This window comes from Indicator indicator, chromosome 3 (assembly GCF_027791375.1).
Source record: "Indicator indicator isolate 239-I01 chromosome 3, UM_Iind_1.1, whole genome shotgun sequence".
NCBI lineage: Eukaryota > Metazoa > Chordata > Aves > Piciformes > Indicatoridae > Indicator > Indicator indicator.
In genome coordinates, this window is record NC_072012.1 from 7360369 (window position 1) to 7380237 (window position 19869).

The 19869-nt window shown below is 40.5% G+C and overlaps 1 protein-coding gene across 3 annotated transcripts in view; it reads right to left on the reverse strand.

Moving 5' to 3' along the window:
• The window catches only part of ARFGAP3 (ADP ribosylation factor GTPase activating protein 3), a 32361-nt gene extending 12799 nt beyond the window's left edge, over positions 1-19562 (reverse strand). For 2 of the 3 annotated variants that reach the window (XM_054399324.1, XM_054399323.1), the window contains exons 1-8: positions 19480-19562; positions 13864-13982; positions 12531-12603; positions 9255-9386; positions 8250-8333; positions 4545-4632; positions 4122-4178; positions 2865-2911 (exon numbers count right to left, since the gene is read on the reverse strand). In XM_054399324.1, the coding sequence (XP_054255299.1) occupies positions 2865-2911; positions 4122-4178; positions 4545-4632; positions 8250-8333; positions 9255-9386; positions 12531-12603; positions 13864-13982; positions 19480-19548 (669 nt within the window). In that variant the 5' untranslated portion in view covers positions 19549-19562. Of the gene's footprint in view, positions 1-2864; positions 2912-4121; positions 4179-4541; positions 4633-8249; positions 8334-9254; positions 9387-12530; positions 12604-13863; positions 13983-19479 lie in introns of all 3 variants that reach the window. The other variant, XM_054399326.1, reaches the window with a different exon arrangement.
• Between the last annotated feature and the right edge of the window lie 307 nt (positions 19563-19869).

Genomic DNA, 19869 nt, shown 5'->3' on the forward strand with positions numbered 1-19869 from the left:
GGTGGACATGTTCAAACAAACATTATTACATACAGCACAACTTCAGTTTCTTTAATAATGATTTTGCTGCATAGGAATAACATGATAAAATTTGTGACAATGGAACCATTTGGTGTTAATTCATTTAATTCACAATTTACCTTTGAAGTGGCAAACATTCTTGAACTAGTTTTCATTGGTCAGTGCTAGTCAGTGCTTAAATACTGATTTATTCATATTTTTGATAACCATGTACACAAGTGTTTACTGATTTATGGTAGGAGTGCAATATCCAAGTTTTGTGTATATGTGCAGGCATAGTTGGCCTTCATGCATGACAAAGCACTGTACATGTTTTTAGATAAACATGTCAGCAGAGAAGTTGCAGTTTTGCACTTGTTATTTTAAAATAATTGTATTTCTAGTTCACATCACTTCAATACAAGGATACATTCCAGGGCTGCATTACGAGGATCGTGGCCAGCAAGTCAAGGAAGGTTTTCCTCCCCCTCATACTCTGCCCTGGTGAGGCCTCATCTAGAATACTGCATCCAGTTCGGGGTTCCCCAGTTCAAGAAGGACAAGGAACTACTGGAGAGAGTCCAGCAGAGAGTCACTAAGATGCTGAGGGGGCTGGAACATATACCTTACAAGTAAAAGTTGTGAGAGCTGGGACTGTTTAGCCTAGAGAAGGCTGGATGGAGAAGGATGAAGACAGGATCTTCTCAAGGGTGCCCAGTAACAAAAGGGGTGACAGATACAAACCAAAACACAGGAGGTTAAACATAAACAGAAGGAAGAAAATCCTGTCTTTGAGGGTGGCAGAGCACTGGAACAGGCTGTCCAAGGAGGTTGTGGAGTCTCCACCTCTGAAGGCATTCCAAACTCAACTGGACATGTTCCTACGTGATTTACTTCAAGTGATCCTGCTCTAGCAGGGGGGGTTGGATTAGATGACCTGCAGAGGTCCCTTTCAACTTTTACCTTTCTGTGACATTCTTCAGTTCTGATCATCAAAGATTTAAAAAACACTTAATACTGCAAACAGGAATGGGTAGAGTTGCTGATTCTGACAGTGACACAGCACTGTAACTGTTAGTTTCCTGTGAGGTTAATTTCTCATCTGCAGTTCCTCTGGCCTATCTACATACAGTTCTAGGCTCTGACACTACAGTTCACAAACCGTACCTGCACCTGTGAACCCAGTTTTCTTCTTACAGTAAGGGGACATACCTGCATATACCACTTAACATAAGGAATCCCTGGTGTGTATACAGCCCTCTAGTGGGAGCCATAATAGGTATCAATCTAAATTAATCTGCTCCAATCAGCCTTCAAATTATTTTGCCATACAATCACCCAGATTTAAAAGCAATGATTTCCTGTACTATATATTGTCTCCCTAATAGCTTAATATGATTAGGCCTCAAAATCCATGCATTCAGGCCTGCCAGTCTGACCTGGGTGCCAGAGAAGTTCATGGAGCAGCTCATCCTGAGTGCCATCACATGGCATATCCAAGACAACCAGGCAATCAGGCCCAGTCAGCAGGGGTCTATGAAAGGCAGGCCCTGTCTGACTGATCTGATCTCCTTCTACAATAAGGTGACCTGCCTAGTGCATGAGGGAAGGGCCATGGACATTGTCTACCTGGACTTTAGTAAAGCCTTTGACACTGTCTCACATCACACTCTCCTTCAGAAACTCCTGGCACAAGGTTTGGCTCAGTGCCCTCTGCACTGGATAAGAAACTGGCTGAAGGCCAGGCTCAAAGAGTGCTGGTGAATGGAGTTAAATCCAGCTGGTGAGCAGTCACTAGTGGTGTCCCTCAGGGCTCAGTACTGGGGCCTGGCCTCTCTACTATCTTTAGTACTTATCTGAAAGCACCCTCAGTAAATTTGCAGATGACAGCAAGCTGGGTGGCTGTGTCGATCTGCTAGAGGGTAGGGAGGCTTTGCAGCAGGACCTGGACAGATTAGGCCAAGGTTAATTGGTATGAAGTTCAACAAGGGGAAGTGATAGGTCCTCCACATGGGTCACAACAATCCCATGACAAGCAACAGACTTGGGCATGTGTGGTTGGAAAGCTGTGACTCTGAGAGGGACCTGGGGGCTCTGGCTGACAATTAAATATGAGTCAGCAGTGCCCAGGTGGCCAGGAAAGCCAATGGTATCCTGGCTTGGATTATAAACACTGTGGCCAGCAGGGACAGAGGGCCAGTACTCAGCACTGGTGAGGCCACACCTTGAGCGTTGTGCTCAGTTCTGGGCCCCTCACTACAGGAAGGACATTGAGGTGTTGCAGCATGTCCAGAGAAGGGCAACAAGGCTGGGGAAGGGCCTGGAGCTCATGGTCTACAAGAAGGGGCTGAGGGAGCTGGGGTTGTTCAGTCTGGAGAAGAGGAGGCTGAGGGGAGACCTCATAGCTCTCTAAACTACCTGAGCAGAGGTTGGAGTGAGGAGAGGGCAGCCTCTTCTCCTTGATGACAAGCAAAAGGACTAGGGGAAATGGATCCAAGCTGCACCAGGAGAGGTTTAGGCTGGATATCAAGAAATACTTCTTTGCTGAAAGGTTTATCAAACACTGGAACGGTCTGCCCAGGGCAGTGGTGGAGTCACCATCCCTGGAGGCATTTAAGCAGCACGTGGACCTGGTGCTTAGGGACACTCTACTAGATAATATCAGTAACCTGTTGGACAACTTCATCTTAACAATAACCCACGAGCAAACAGACCATTGACTGAATTTTCAATTCCTTTTTAGTTTCATAAACTGTTACAAGTAGTTTAGTGCTAACTTACATGATACATTCCCATACTGCAATCTACGTATTTCCAGAGAGCTGCAATACAGTATAAAATATGAATTATTTATGTACACGTACCCCTTTCTTAGCTTGATTTGGCTTCTTTTTTATGAAGGTGGTATTCTCTGCAAAGATTAAAAGTATATTATTTGACATACAATTTTATTAATTCCAGAACAGTAGAGAGAACTTCCACAACATCAGCCTCAAAATAGTTTCTGGAATTTTTTTAATGCCTTGGAGCAGTACTGTTTCTAAGCTAAGAGACTGAGATACTAAACTGAGTTACATGGGCTCTGATGAGCTCTGAGTATCTCCAAGAAAATGTGGGAAACTGCCTCTGATTGAGGATATACAAATATAGAGCAGGAATAAAATTACAGCTCAGTTTTCAGTGGTAGATACTTGTTAGTAAACAGAACGAGAACATAGGATTTGCTATTCTGAATCAAACTAGAGGTCCACCTATCTTTCCAAGATGCTTCCAAGATAGAAAGGCAATGCTTATGTTTAAACCATCAATGAAAACTGATAAAACATAACTGTATTATCATAAACAAAATTACAAGCATTATCAGACCAAGTGAATACAAAATCAGTGAAGACCAAACCATCCCAAAACACTGAGCTAGTCCCAGTCACCACTTCTTTACTACACCTGTGCTGCTAAGAATCAATACTTTGCATTCTCAGAAATCTGTTCCTACAGGATGATCTTCAAAACAATAAATCACATCACATGGATGTATTTTATGCTATTGTATTTTCCTCAAGTTGTTTGGTTTTTTAACCCCCCTTACTTATAGTATAAGATACGCTCTTTAGTGTTAAGTAAATTAAGATTGTGGACACTGAAAATACTGTATTGCAAAACCAAAATTTTTCCAGTGCAAAATTGTTTTGCTCAGTTTTCTCAAAAAGGGCCAAAAACTAGGTCTAGCTAGAAAGACTGACCTATTGGTACAAGATGTGTTTGCTTAACATAAATGACAGGCCAAAAATCACCGTACAATGTGCTTTAAATGCAGAATTTAACACAGTCTAACAGGAAGTGTAAAACATGAATGGTCACCTTTAGCAGGTGTGATGCATGCAGCATTTAAATTCATCAGCTAAGGTAAGACAGATAAAACCAGAACAACACTGACTCCTTAGCTAAGGAGTCCAGTTTGACAGAAGAAGTTCCAATACAAATTCAGGTATTTCAGCTAAGTCATACACACTGTGGCATTAAAGTAAGAATTCCACACCTCTTCCCAGTCATACATTCTCTGTACAAATGGATATTTAAGTACACTATTCTGATTGTTGTATTCTTCTGCTTACATTCATTACCTAATGCAGCTTTTGGTGATGTACTAAGGCAATCAACACTTGGTCCATGTTCCGGTCCTAAAACATAATGAGTAACAAGGGTAAGAATATCAGAAACCTCTTTAGAATGTTCAAAACACCAAAACACAACTCACTGTACTCAGGGTACTGTTTGATATTTGTTATTTCTATCACAGCTTTACCAGTTACTAAAAGAGCAGCAGGCACTCAAAGATTCATCTGGAGTCTTTTGAATAAAATTTTAATTGGAATTTCTATTAAACATGCAGTCCCACACATTCTGGTGTAACACTTCTAAAAAGCCCTTTCCAAAATTGCATTATTAGCATGGTTAGGTTATTATTAAAGTGGGGTAAAAAGACACTAAAGCAAAGAGACGACACAGAAAAATGCAGCTCACTGTTAACAAAGAATCAGCGCTACCTTCACAGCACTCAGGAGTATTTTCTGAAGTCTTCTGCTGTTGAGAAATTTGCTCTGGCTCTGATAACACCCACTCTGTACTCTTCACCTTGAAAAAAAAAAAAATCACAAAATCAGAAGTGCACACAAAACAGAATACAATAAATGCAAACACTGCACTCAAAGACCGCCTAAGTGTCACTGTTTAGTTCATATTAGACTTTTATGATTACGGATTCTAGGTTTAAAACCTCTTTTTCAGAAGGGCAGTTATTAAAGTTGTAAGGAACGTCTTATTAAACGCAAGTAGATTTCAAACATGACATAAAAACTTGGAATCTAATTCAGTAACAGCATCAAAGTATTAGAGAGCAAGCATGTCTTTATTACAGCATGGCGACTGCTCCCCAAAGCATGCCCACCAGCAGAGATTTCTCCTGGCTATTTAGACATGAGCTTTACAAAGTATCACCTATCTAACACAATTATTCCTCCTCTCTATCACATATTCTTGGGGCACAATTCAGCAAAGTATCTCTGTCTGCACATGCAGGAGTGGTCTGGGGTGGCAGATCTCCCTCCTCATATTATCCTTTTATGGTACCAAGAACACTGTGATGTCTTTCAGCTTGCCTACCTTCCTCTACAAGATAAGGGCATTCCCTAAACAACCCCAGGTTCTTATCTATCATATTCAAAGCACACAGATGGTCTTTGAGTTGGCCTCTCATATTTCTTAAACACTCCATGACAAATGTAGAAGTATTCTCAATGCCTTATGCCATGGATAATGAAACAAGAAAAAAAAGTTTTGCATTTTGAAAGGCAGGCCTAGGGGCATAGGCTTTGAAATGCACGCCTGCAGGCATGGAGTAACAAAAACACTCCTGAGCATTTCCTTCTCAGGAATTGCAGTATCACAGAAAACATCTGGTTGGAAGAGAACTCAAAGATCATCCAGTCCAACCTTCAACCCAGCATTGAAGGGTCAATGCTAAACCATGTCCTTAAGTGCCAGATCCACATACTGCTTAAACTCCCCCAGGGATGGTGACTCCACCACTGCCCTGGGCAGAACATTCCAATGTTTGAGAACCCTCTCTGTGAAGAAGTATTTCCTAACATCCAGCCTCAAACTTCCGTGGGGCAGCTTGCAAGCATTTCCTCTAGCCCTGTCACTTGACACCAAGAAAAGGCTGCCCCCTCCTTGCTCTGTTGAGGAAGCTGTAGAGCGCAAGGAGGTCTCCCCTCAGCCTCCTCTTCTCCAAACTGAACAACTCCAGCTCCCTCAGACACTCCTCGTAGGCCATGTGCTCCACGTCCTTCACCAGCCTCATTGACCTTCTCTGGACATGCTTCAACACAGGAGGTAGTGAGGGACCCAGAACTCAACACAGCACTCAAGGTGCGGCCTCCCCAGTGCTGAGCACAGGGGGATGATCACCTCCCTGTCCCTGCTGGCCACAGTGTTTCTAACCCAAGCCAGGATGCCATGGGCTTTCTTGGCCACCTGGGTACACTGCTGACTCAGGTTTAGTTGACTGTCAACCAGAACCCTCAGGTCCCTCTCAGAGCCGCAGCTTTCCAACCACATATCCCCAAGTCTGTAGCTTGCCATGGGGTTGCTGTGACCCAGGTGGAGGACCTAGCACTTGGCCCTGTTAAACATCATACGATTAGCCTTGGCTAATATGTTTACCACCCCAAAAAACAGTAACTATTTTAATTGTGCTTCGTATTTATTTGTTGTATGCTGGCTATTAATTGTCTTTATTCATAACCATAACATAGTACAGGAAATCTGTACCATTTATTTATATATACATAATCACAAACCCTTTTCCCCACATCTCTTGCACTTTCAACTTTCTAACACTTAATTTTTGATTTGTGAGCAGTCCTTCCAAGTTTTCCTGATGAGTCCTCTTACTTCCCTCAGACACATCCTCCTCAACAGGCAGACTTGTGACCTGGTCACAACGATATCTGCTTAGTATTATCTTTTCCACCAGCATCAGTGCTGTGACACTACCAGTTCATGCTTACTCTTCCCTTAAACCTCAGTCTCCAATCTTTCTGACGTCTTTCTCAAAACACCCATACTCAGGAAATCTCTTGCTGTGAGGTACACAGACAGCTTCTCTCTAACCTTTGCAACAAACCGAAAAGTTTGCTGTGAAAATTTACGTTATCCTACCTATACATTTTCTTAAGAGGGTTTGTACCAAGTTCCTACTCTTTGTGCTCAACCACAAAAATATTTACAACGCTCTTCTATTTACAGTTCTCTCTCTTTAGCTCATCTCAGTTTATGCTTTTCCTGCTCAACTGCAAGCATTCTCCCTAGGTGCCTTTTGCAAACAAAAATACTTCATTTGTTTTTCTACTATCAGGACAGATATCTTCTGGTGAAGATACTAGACTAGAATTCACATTAATTCATTTATTTTTTTCTTTGTAAAGAGTATTTCTGAGTAACACAGCAATCTTCCCAGTTTGTAAGATGTAAATACTCTTTCATTGTTTCAAAGATGCTGAAATGTATTTTTATAAGGCATTGAAATATTGTTTGCAGGAGAAGTTACTAAGATAAAAAAAATATATATCTGAATAAATATAGTTGAATAAACAAATATATCTGAATAAAGAAATCTATCTGAATAAATAAGCAAATCTATCTGAATAAATAAATAAGGCTGAATTTCCCTTTAAAATGCATCCATTTTGAAACCTTACAACTAACAACAGTTACATTTTTAAATGTCACAACTGAATAGACAAAAGGAAAAGAAAAAGTTAATTACAGGTTTTTTTCATCCTTAAGCACCCCATGCACATTAGGGAGTTATTTAAACAGTAATATAATTTCTACTGCATTCTTTATGCAGATATAAGCAACTGGCACAGGATTCTGTTGCTTGCTGCTAATACACATGCACAACCACAACATCATGACAGAGGAACTGAAATGCATATGAACTAGTGAAGAGTGTTCACAACAAGGGCTAATCTGATAAACTCAAGCTCTTGTGATTGTTTCTCTGTCCCAAAATATGCCTGGTGCCTTGCAGATTGCAACTGTAGTAGAAAGCAATTATACCAGAACACTTTAACTTGGTTGCAATACTTAGGAATAGTAGGTGTGGTAATAACTTAATTGCTCTGAACTAAAGTTAGCAACCACTAAAGTGGTTTTCACTGGTATTTTTCAAACAACAGATGCAAGAGAAACTTGAAACATTAATCTGTGACATAAACACCATAAGGAGATAGCATCAAATAAACAAAAAACAACAGTAGCAGTAGCCTTCAGAAAGTTACTTTAACATTTTTCAAGAGAATATAAAAGTATTTTGGAGGAAAAAATAAAGGTTTCTGCTCAGTAAACGTTTCAAAAACCATTAAACTTTACTGATTAAAACCCAAAGTTATCACACAGAGATTTAATCAGAGCACTCTCAAGCAAGGATTCATCAGGCCAAGTGCAACTGAATGCTTGCAAAAAATAAACATACAGTCTCGTTCCACATTTAGCTACTATTTGTGTCATTCCAAATTAGCACCTCAGAAAGTGGGTCATACCCTGGAAGAATTTTGAGACCCACAGAAGGAAAAGCATACCAATGTTAACTCATTGGTCTACCCTTTCTCTACAAGGTTTTCTTTCGGGGTTTAATATTCCTCACAGAGCTAACCGAACAAGAATTAAATGCAAGTAATCTGTACCTTGGGAGAAACATGAGATGCAAAAAAGTCTTCCTCTTTGTTTTGAGGTGACAGAGGTGGCATTCCACATCCATCAGTCCATAGCTAGAATTAAGAGAGAGAGAGAGAGAGATTTTTACAGGGCAACTGCATAGTGCATTAGAAAAAATAAACTGATTTTAGAACTATTTTTTATTTTTCAGGTTATGATTTTTTTTTTCTGGTACATAATTTTTCCTAACCAATTTACTTGTGTTTCAATGTATGGCATTATTTTTCCTTTTTATTTTGTACAGGTTTTATGTGTTCCTTCACATTATCCACTTCCTTCCTAACAAAATGCTTAGTAAAAGCTCTGCTGCAGTAATATTGCTAATATTTATAGCCAGTAGAGCTTTATAATAAGTATGTTTTTTCATATTCTTATATATGGTATTTTCTTGCTAATATTCTCTTGTCCAAAGTTAAAACGCAAAACAAAACCAAAAAAAAGAAAACTGTGAAAACTTAACACCAGCAGTAATTGGAAACAGTTTTCAGAGCTGTATCAGTGTGGTCTGCAGAGTCCCAAAACCTCTGCTACAGTTAAAGCAGAGTTTTACAAGATGCCAACAGCTTAGAGCAAGGCCTGATAGTGGGATGGGCAGAAGAGCCCACAGCGCTCCAGATCATTCTTAGTACTGTGCAGGACAGGACTACAACCAGTGATCTGCACTCCAAGGACACTCATAAGCAAATAATTTTTGTTATGCAATGAAACTACCATACTCTCGAAGCACACCTGCAAACAAAGAAGTTTCCATTTTGAAGAATACCCAATGTTTCTGCCTAGAACTCCTGTAAGGTTCCTGCAAACTTTAATACCAATGTTTTGAATAACCCAGAAATGAAATATCCATCTGAGCTCTCTGTATCCTGAAGACAGATAGTCTTTTGCATTACTAATTAGAAACTTCAAATGACTCAAAGGGGAAAGAAGATAAAGCTTTTCAGAAATCTTAACACCACAGGACACGCACTACTCACATCAGTACCATACTTTCTTGTTGCCTGTGTTGCAAGAGATTTAATCTTCTCCTTGTAAAGCTGGGCAACTCGGCTGTTGTACTTCGCATTGGTATCATTGGTTGTGCATCCATGTTGATGGAAAAAAGCAGACTATGAAGCAGAACACAAAAAAATGAATGAGAAGCAGATTTATAAACTAAGATTGTTTAATATAACATAGACAGCAGTGGAGTAAAATTCGCTGCTCTTTTACCCAAGCCTAATCTTTTAAATTATGAAATCTGTGTAGACCTCCAAAACAAGAAGAAAAATACTTTCTGGCAACCTCTTTATGTATAAGTAAAGCAAGAGAAAAACAAATACATTAGTGGGATGTTTTAAAAGCATACACAACTGCAAGCTTGACATCATATATAAAGAATCCTAGTTCTGAAAAGAGAAGTGTAGAAAAGAAGAGGTAAAACTGATTTGCCAGTACTGTGCTTCAAAGGATATTCCCAATTCTCTAGAAGACATTGCTTGTATTGCTCCCTAGCGTGCTACAGAGAACAATGTTGTATGTTCAACAGTATCAAAATGACTGCCTAAAAACAATCTTCAAAAGAAAACTGTGTGTAGGCGCACACATATTTGTACCCATATATATTTGTTAGGTTGTGGAAACATATAGGTAAATAAATATATATGAAAATATTTATTCTCATAAATATGAGAGAAGAGAAGACTGGGGGTGACCTTATAACTGCCTTCCAATACCTGAAAGGAACCTACAGGAAGCTGCAGAGGGACTTTTTACAAGAGTGTCCACTGATAGGACAAGTGGAAATGGATTTAAATTGAAGGAGAAGAGGTTTAAATTGGATCTTAGGAAGAAATTCTTCACTACGAGGTGGCAAGATTCTGGAATGCATTATCCAGAGAGGTTTTGGATGCTCCCTCCCTGGAGATGTTGAAGGCCAGGTTGGATGGGGCCTTGAGTAACCTGATCTAGTTGAGAGGCATCCTTGCCCATGGCAGGGAGGTTGGATTAGATCATCTCTAAAGCTCTTCCAGCCTAGGCCATCCTATGATTCTATGATCTTAAAGCAAATCAACACATTTATATCAGATTTCCACAAGTTGTTTGAAAGATTTAAAAAAATCATTTTCTCAGTACCAAGAATTTACTATTCATACCACACATTTTTGTGCAGAAGAATATGCAGACCATGACAGCAATAAATAATTTACAAGTTTCTGATAGGATCAGTAAGCCCAGATAACCTAAGGCTGCAATTGCAAAGCATAAATCTTGTATACAAGTACCTGACCTTGCATAAAAATTGAGCAACAGCTGGGGGGAGGGGAAACAATGCCTGTCAAATCCTGTGATTACAGGAGAAACAGCCACAATCACGGGTGTCAAAATGATAGAGCATTTTTGCAGTTAAATATATACAACTATGAACTTGGTATTCATAGCTCTTTTTTGACAAACATTAATTCCAGTCAGCATAGAGATTTATTCTAAAAACAAAAGGAACCAAGAACACTTCAGATTTTGTATCAATCTGATATACAGCCAGGCATCATTAGGCAATTATAGTATACAAACTGATTAATGTTAATCTGATAGTGCTTCTAAACAGGAGATTTAACTGGAACATTTAATTGAAACAAAAAGGGTTTGTTTTTCTTTTACTGCAATTATAAGGAAAACGTACTAAGGAAAATGTTCATTTTGTTTTTTAAAATGTCCAGGTAGTTTAATGAACTGTTCTTTATAGTGTCAGCTACTAATCTTCGCAGGTAACCCAAAACAGGTCATTGTGAATTCGAGGTACTTGAGGGGTAGATGTGGGGTATATTACACATCTTAGTAAGAGGTGTGATAGGAAACAGTGACATCCAAGAAGAAAGACAAAAACTCCTAAAAGTAAATAATTAAGGTTTAAAGTTATTCTTCTGGTAATATGCTTTCTATGATTAACTGAAGTACTTTTCAAACTTTGCCATCTCTTCTTTCCAACTGCCTTAAAACCTTTGTATAGCAAAGTTTACAGAGTTTTAACCCTTTGGCTAAAAAAAAAAAAAAGAAAACATTTTTCATGTAAAATCTCCTTCTTCTGATTAGTCAAAACTGTAATTTTTACATACTAAGTGACAGAACAGAAACTTGACAAATAAATTAATATAACAGCAGTATTAATACAGAAAGGTGCAACTTAGAAAGGACAGGCAGAAGAAAAAGAGGAAGACATCACACAAATACTCAGATCTCTAATACAGAGACAATGACCTGCTGAATGTCTAAATCAAAGAAAAAAACGTTGATTGGAAAATGCAGAAGTGAAAAATAAGTAATAATGATCCTCAATTAATCACTTTCTTCATACAGAAATCGGAGGAAAAACCAGAAAAAACAGCAGAATATTAAAGTGTTTATCTAAAGGAAAGCAGATTGCTAAAAAATTGTTAAGAAAAAGCCTGTGGAAAACAAGTTTGGGTGTAGTTTCTTAAAGAAACATTAAGGTCAAAGCATAAAAGAAGATAAGGGGTAGGCTTTCAGGGAATCAGAAGCAAAGTAGAAATTTCTTAGGGAAACTGCATGTTTCCATATTGTGTAGGTCAACTGAGGGAAGCAATCTCAGCTAGTGGTGGTCAATCTTTGAAAAAATGTGAGAAAACCTTTTAAAAAAGGGATTAAGAACAATACAGCAGTCAACACAACTTAAATTTACAGAAATACTATGTAACAAACTTATTCATAAGTACACAAAAAATGAAGTTGAAAGTAACAGCCAGTATGAACTGGCTCAAACCAAAACACTGCTATTTCCTCTCTGTACAGTGTAGCATGTCTTAAGTGTACTTCAGTTGTACCTCAAGTATAAATCAGATCTTGACTTCAGTGTGACTGATTTTTGGCATGATATTTTCATTAATAATGTAAGGAATGATCACAGGGCGATGCCGATAAGCTAGGCTTACAAGCTGCTGGGAAGCCATCTTTCAGCAGCTTTCCCCGTTAGACATGTATTAACAAGGAACCTGATCTGGCCTTTTCAGTGATTTTTTTTTTTTTTTAATGCAAGAAAAAATAAAACATCTGCAAGTTATACCAAGACAGCTGCAAGAAGAATGAAATCAGCATTCAAAGAAATTATTAAAACGAGACAAAAAAAGAAAAGAAAAAAAAACCAAACAGAAATAAACTGGAAAAATTAAATGTCCCCAGGATGTGAGCCAATAACGACAGACAATAACTTCCAAGCCTTCTGCCTCTTACAAAGCAAATAACTCAGGAGTACATACAGCATTTGCATTTCCTCCAACTTGCATGCATCTCAGCTGAAACCAAGACCAATTGGAATCCAGTTCTGTAGATCTAAACAGAGGGAAACATTTTTTATGTTATCTCCAAAGCTGTTCAAAATCATTTTACTCTTTTTTTTTTGTTTTTCTATCCTCCCTTTTTTTTTGGTGAGGTGAAAAACATGCATCTACATAAAAAAATGAGCACACAAATGTGCAACAGTACACAATGGGCAGAAGAAATTAATAAAGCCCTGGAGAACTGCCACAGTTTTTCTGTAAAAGCTTTAAAAAGCTCCGTCCTCTGGCTGACAGGTCTTCCCTTTTACAAAGCATCAGTAAGACACATCTGGAATTAGGTTTGAACTTATTATCAGCAGATAACAGTCACACATAATGGACGAAGCAACCATCTGAATGTTGTGTCAAAAGAAAAAATTTGGGGCTCAATAGCTATAAGTAAAATTAAGACTGTGATGATTAATAATGGATTCTTGAGAGGCCTCTTATAAAGCTCTTGTACACAGTGGTTGGATTCATAATCTTAAAGGTCTTTTCCAACTGAAACCATTCTATGGTTCTATGAAAACACAGCAGATGAAGAATTTTAGCTGATGGAAAACGGCAGGTTTCATCTGCAATCCTTCTTTGGATGCATTATTCTCATTTCAAACAGAATCTCACATTTCAAATATGTAATTATTTATTACAACAAAAAGGTCATCAGTTAGGATACTCACCTGAAATGTGTCAAGCTCAGGGTGCAGATTTACTGCACCAACTAACTAAGGTAAGGTAAACAGCTGCCAAAACGGGTAGCCCTTTACAGTACCCCAGTACTAGCACTCAGGTAACATCATAATGTATTACTTCAGGGAGCAAAGCTGGCAAAATGCTACTTAGCTGACTGAAGTGGCTTGCTGGGGGTCAGATTATCTGTGTGATCAATACTCTGTCACTCTACTAAAAAGAATAAACTAGTATTTGCCTCAGTCTTGATTTGGAGGAACAACAAAACACTTCAACATGCTTTACTCCATTCTTCATTTTTATAATCTTTGATGTAGGAACGGACCTGCCAACAAATACACACTACTAACACAACAAGCAGGTAGCAGGAAAGGGTGCACAATACAAATTGTACTGAACCCTACCCTATTTGCCCAATTCCCAAGCAACTATCAGATAAATCAAAGCCAATGCAAACATTAAAAAGATCTGATAAGAGTAGCTGACAGAAGAATGGGTTTTCCTTTCTGAGCTGGTATCTGAGCAAACGAACAAAAATATTAAAAGGTGCATTTTTTTCTATAAAAGCATACAAACTACTTACCGAATGAAACTCAAATGAACTCCAAGTGATCGATGGGTCCCTGAACAATCAATACAGAGAAAAACTCCATATGTTATGCTTGCCCAGCTAGGGTTCTTCGCTCCACAGTCAAAACACACCTTAAAGAAATACATACCTTAAAGATAAGTGACAGCACTTGAGCATAACATCTTACAGTTGTATTATACAGTCATGCTAACACCCTTGCAGTGATAAAACTTTAAACCCTAACTCATCCACCACATTAAACTGCTTTCAGCCAAAACTACAAGAGGTATCTGGATCTACATCTCATGCATTGCAGGTCTGCAGAACATAACTTTCAAGTCCTGTTCCAGTTATTTTGCACCTCTTTGGCCAAAAAAGGCATCTGATACAAATCAATTTTGAAATGCAACAAAGAACACAAATTCAAACAAAACCAGCTATTACTGGTTAACATCATGTGCACATGTGTATGAAAGCACTTCCTTACCTGAGCAATACTTTTTCAGTGGTACTTATAAAGACTGCAAAGTACTTGCACAGTAAAAGTATCATTCAGTGGCACCTACTAAGAAAGAACTCTAAGCTTTTACACACAAATCGGCAGACTCCTTCTATAAATCAAATACATCCTCAGATACCAAGGGAAAACCTAGCTATACATGAAATAAAATCCCTTTCTTCCAGGTCAGCTGGCGACATATGGTGCACCCTACACACATGCCACAATGCTTCCAGCACCTCCTCATCTGGCTGGAGAAACACAAAACTTAAGAAGTCTCTCTGGTAGAAACGCTATTCATGAAGTCTCTAAAACAAGCAAAAGTGGAATAATGAATAAGTCTTCATTTAAGACATATTCTATGAAAACACACAGCCTCAATAATAAAAGCTCACTCTTTTTTTTTTTTCCCCCTCAATTACCTTCATTCCCTTGAAGCAGTTCCTTAAAAAACAACACAAGTCTCATCTTCATTTTAAATTGGCTATTTTCAGCCCTTTTCTTACAAGGTCAAAAGGATGTTGGGGACAACAAAAAACAGAAGAATCTACTTAAAACCAAAGCTAATGGAACAGCCCTGGTGTCACTTCTCATTCAGGAGGGCAAAGCAGACTTACAGTCCTAAATCTTGTGGGAATTTCCTGGAGTACAAATGGGAAAGGAGAACCTTGAGTATCAGTGGGTGGTTAAAAAAAAAAAAAAATTTAATCTCATGTTAAAAGTTCAGTTATACACATCCCTAAAGATTCTCCTCCCATACTCTGCACTTCTTAGAAGTCAGCTGCATCACCTTGGAAGAAACCATGAAGCTGTATCTTCACTCATGCAGGACTCTCTATCAGCTACTTACTACACACCCATGAAAATGACTCATGTGCATAAAAACTGTAGCTGCAGGGATGTGATGCAAGCAGGAACATCTAATTCTCTTGTGAACATGATGTAAAAACTGCCACTTCCATTATGTCATGCAACGGAAACAGAAGCACGTTTCATTCATTCAGACTCATTTTGCTTAGTTTTCTCAATTTTTAAAGTGCTTCCCACCATGTAAATCGCAAGAAGAATTAGACAACAAACACTAAAACCGATTTCAGAGCGACCCTATGAAATTGCTGCCATTTCAAAAACAAATGAAGTGTATTTTCTGTACTGATTTAGGTACAATTAAGATACCGAGATCATTATAAAAATAAGCGTTAAAGATATGATTAAATAAGACATCACTCTCAAAATACATTGCAGTCTTTTTGCTAATTTTGTATTAAAGCATTTCAGGAGAGCCCAAGTTCAGTAATAGTCACTTTGAATAAGAGAGTCAGAAGTCCTAATCAGTCTTGGTCAGGCATTGCAATAGGTTGCTGAGGTAGGTGGTGGAGTCACAGTCCTTGGAGGTGAAACCATCCCTGTTCAAGTAATGTGTGGATGTGGCACTTCAGGACACTGTTTAATGGTCATGGTGGTCATACCTTGATGGTTGGACTCAATGATTTTAAAAGCCTTTTCCAACCAGAACAATGCTACGATTTTAAGTTGTTTGTACCTGAGCAAACACTAAGACTGGGGTATAATCCACAGCAAGCAGTCATTAAATCATACAACTTCCACCTTGTACATGTCTATGTTAATAAATAAATAATGTGTAGCTATGGAAATGTAATAATACATAGGCTATGAAAATGTTCATTGGGGCACTTCAGAAGAAGTGAGGAAGCTCAGCAAACTTAACCCTGAAGTCATGGTCAGTCAGACACTTCCAGCCTCCTACGTGGTGGGTCTTCCACCGCTGAGTAATTCTGCATCTAATAGTGTCCAAGGCTACCCCACTGCTGCATCAATAATAAACCAACTAAAACACAGGAGAGACAGTTTCACACTTGGTCAAAGGTGATCGAAATCCAGACAGCTACTCTCTTCCCAGTTACCATAGACAGATACGCTTTCCTCCTTCCCTTGCATCAGCAATAATAATCATACTTGTTGACCCTACTAGAAACCAGCACTGCACTGCTTTGACTCAGAGCAAAGGTAGGTCCAACTCACACTGCAGCCACATGACCAGTAATATCAATATAAGGGAGGGAACAGGCATGTTTGCCACAGGAAGAAGACAGGACTGAGCATTTTTTAAGGAGTCTTGGTCTCAAAATGACTGAAGACATGATACACTACACTCTAGGGCAGAAAAAACCTCTCCCTCAATGTGTTTCCAACATGCACACAAACCACGCACACAATATACACTGTGATGACAAAAGGGAGCAACTGATAAACCACCACCATGACACACAGAATTAGTTATCAGCCTATTTAGATCCTTGATCTGGGTGTCCAAACAGAGACATGACTACTAGCATCAAGAAAACAAAAGAAAGAACCAGAGAGAAGAGAATAAAAAAATAACCATTCCAGAGGAACAGGAGCACTGGAACAGGCTGCCCAGGGAGGTTGTGGAGTCTCCTTCTCTGGAGACTTTCAAAACCCACCTGGATGAATTCCTGTGTGGACTACCCTAAGTGATCCTGCTTTGGCAGGGAGGTTGGACCCAATGATCTCTTGCGGTCCCTTCCAACCTCTAATATACTGTGATGATAGATTATACAAACACAAAATGGCAAGGGTTGTAGAGTACTTCTGAGGATCACCTAGTTCAACACCCCTACTAGAGCAGAATCACCTCAAGCAAATCATACAGGAACAAGGCCAGGAGGATCTGGAATGCCTCCAGAGATGGAAACTACACAACCTGTCTGGCCAGCCTCTAATTAAAAGAGACTATATAGCACAGCCTCACAAGGTGCAGGCATTCAAAACAAGCTCACTTCACAAACACTCAGACAAACAACATCAGGTAATTTAGGATGTATTTTTACATGTACAAAACACATCCTATTTAATAACTGTAACATGTTTGTTAAGTCTTGACAGACAGCTCTACCTTACTTCCATTTTAAACACGCTATAATCCACAAACTAACCTACACATTTATTTAAATGTTAATTATTTTCCTAAGCTCTGTTAAGAGATATTAGTTCTTTAGTTTAAATAAGTAAGTTTTAAATAGAAAGGATCACTTAGAATAATAATGTTGTGTGATTTAGTATGCTGTTTGGTTACTTACATGAGTAGATGGATTTGCTGAAGCCCAAAGCCAAAAGCTGTAAACTTTTCACCTGTGTACAAGTCCACTTGGACAGAAATTCTATCTCTTCAAGCAAGACAAAACCTCTAGATCCAGCACAAATCAAAAGATAAGGAGGATGCAGGCATTAACAGCAGCTGCAACTACTGAAGTTAACAGTCTGCTGCCTGGAGACAGTGAAGGAATCCCATAGGGAATCAGAACGTGTGAGAGGATCTCAGAACAGAATCACCATTGGAGCAAAGAGTGCATGAAAGACATGTGAAGAGTGGGCAAACAGTCTGTAAGGGAAGAGAAAGGAAAGGGTTGTTTGGGATCCCTCTCCTGAGGGACCATGATCGAGCTGACCCTATTGCTGGATCATTCTATTATTTGTTTATTTTTTGTTTGTTGTCTATTATTTGTTTGTTGAGATCTGATGCATGAGACTCTGCTTTAGGAAGCCTAGAGAAGTGTGGAGTGACTAACACCAGATGCCTTGACTGGACTCTGTTGCTGATGTTTCCCACCCTCCTTCATCTCTCTCTTTTTACAGGTCGGCAAAACTGGGCTTTCGTTGCAGTGCTAATACAAGTTCTCTGCACCTGAACTACTTCTTCTGAACCTGACACAATCTGAATGGCAGCACACACTGTGCCAGGACTGCTTTGTTAACGTTGGCACTAAGTTTCTCCGTTGCACCTGACATGTCTACAAGGAGAGACAGATATGCCTGAACAACCACAGGTACCATAACCACCTTACTAAGTTGAGCACACAATGAGAATTGTTTGAGGCACTCCATCCTCAGGTCTTCTGTCCTCGCCAGCTGTGGGCAGCATCTTCTGATTCTCTTGTGATCTTGATACAGAAAAATCATCACAGCAGCATCACAGAACTACTCAACCTCTTGGAAGTAGGGCCTGCCTTTGATGAGCTTTTTACCCCACTGTAAAGGCAAGTTTTAAGAATGCTTATGCTAAAAATTCGTTGGTTCACCTTTGAGATCTACTTTCTGAGAAACCAGACATTTGTCAATGGTCCACACAATTTTAATGATTTGTGTTCAAAGTGTGGAAGTTAGTTTTGGACCAAAGACAGACATTTAGACTCATATTCCCAGAAAACAGAACGAAGGTCTTTCTTCATAATGCAAACCCAAAACTTCCTAGCATATGTTTTCAGATATATCCACAGTGTATGTGATAAAGCCAAAACAATGGAGCAGATGGCACTAAAAAGCAGCACAGGAACACATCCACCCACGCATTTGCCAGGTCACCTGGCACCCTAAGGCACCTTTCCTAAATGACGACTAGCCACCACACACCTCCACACCTAGTGGGTACTGAAAAAAACAACAGGGCTTCACAACACTCACAAATGACAGTGGCTGCTGGACAAGTCCACAGTGATGAAAAAATATGAAACTTTTATCACCACACAAGCAGCTGTGCCACAACAGGCTTTGCTTCCTTGAGGAAAAAAAAAGGGGGGGAGGGAGGAGTGGACGAAGGAGGAGAAAAAAAAGTTAAAGGAGAAGGGAAAAAAAAGGAAAAAGAGGAAAAGGGAGTGAAGAGGGGAAACGGAATTCAATACTCTACGTCGCCACGTAGAGTTCTGGGACTCTCTTTTTATTTTCATCTGAGCTGAGCCGGTACCCGGGCAGAGTTGCGCTTCCCTCGTTAAAGGGCTTCCCCCAGATCCCGCCTGCGGACAGCTCGCCGGCTCAGCCGGAGCTGCCAAGCTGACGGCGAGAAGGGCTTCCCCCGCTTCCGGGAGGGCCTCTCCCCGCTGCCGCTGCCTGGCCCTTCTCTCCTCTCACAGAGGAGCCCCCGGGACGCCAGCAGCCAGGCTGGGGACGGCGTCAGGCGCTCGGCGGGGCGTGGCGGGCCGCGGTCACTCCTCTTCGCCCGCCCCGCCGGCACTGCAACGTGTCACAACGACAGAGTACAGCCCTTGCCTGCCGCCCCCCCACCTCTCCGGGCCCCAGCCCGGCGGCCTTACCTTGTTGGTGGGGATGGAGCGGAGCCGCTTGAAGATGGCGGCGATGTCCTGTTTGCTGGGGTCGCACATGGCGGCAGGTGGGAGCGAAGCGGGAGCCCTGCGAACAAAGGAGAAGAGCCGCTGCTGCCCGCTCACACGGTCAGGTGGACGCACGCCGCCGCGGGACGCTGCGCTCCGCCCGGCAGACGGACACGAAGCGAACCCGCCCTCGGCCCGGCTGGGCGCGGCCTGCGGTCGCCGGCGTGGCGCGACGGGGCGACGCTCCCCCTCGGCCGCCGGCACCTCCTCCGGTTGCTCTGGAGACGAGCGGCTCCAGTGCGTCAGCGCTTCCCGTTGGGCACGCAACCATCAAGGGTGAGGGTGGGAGGTGAAACTACCACCGACGACGCC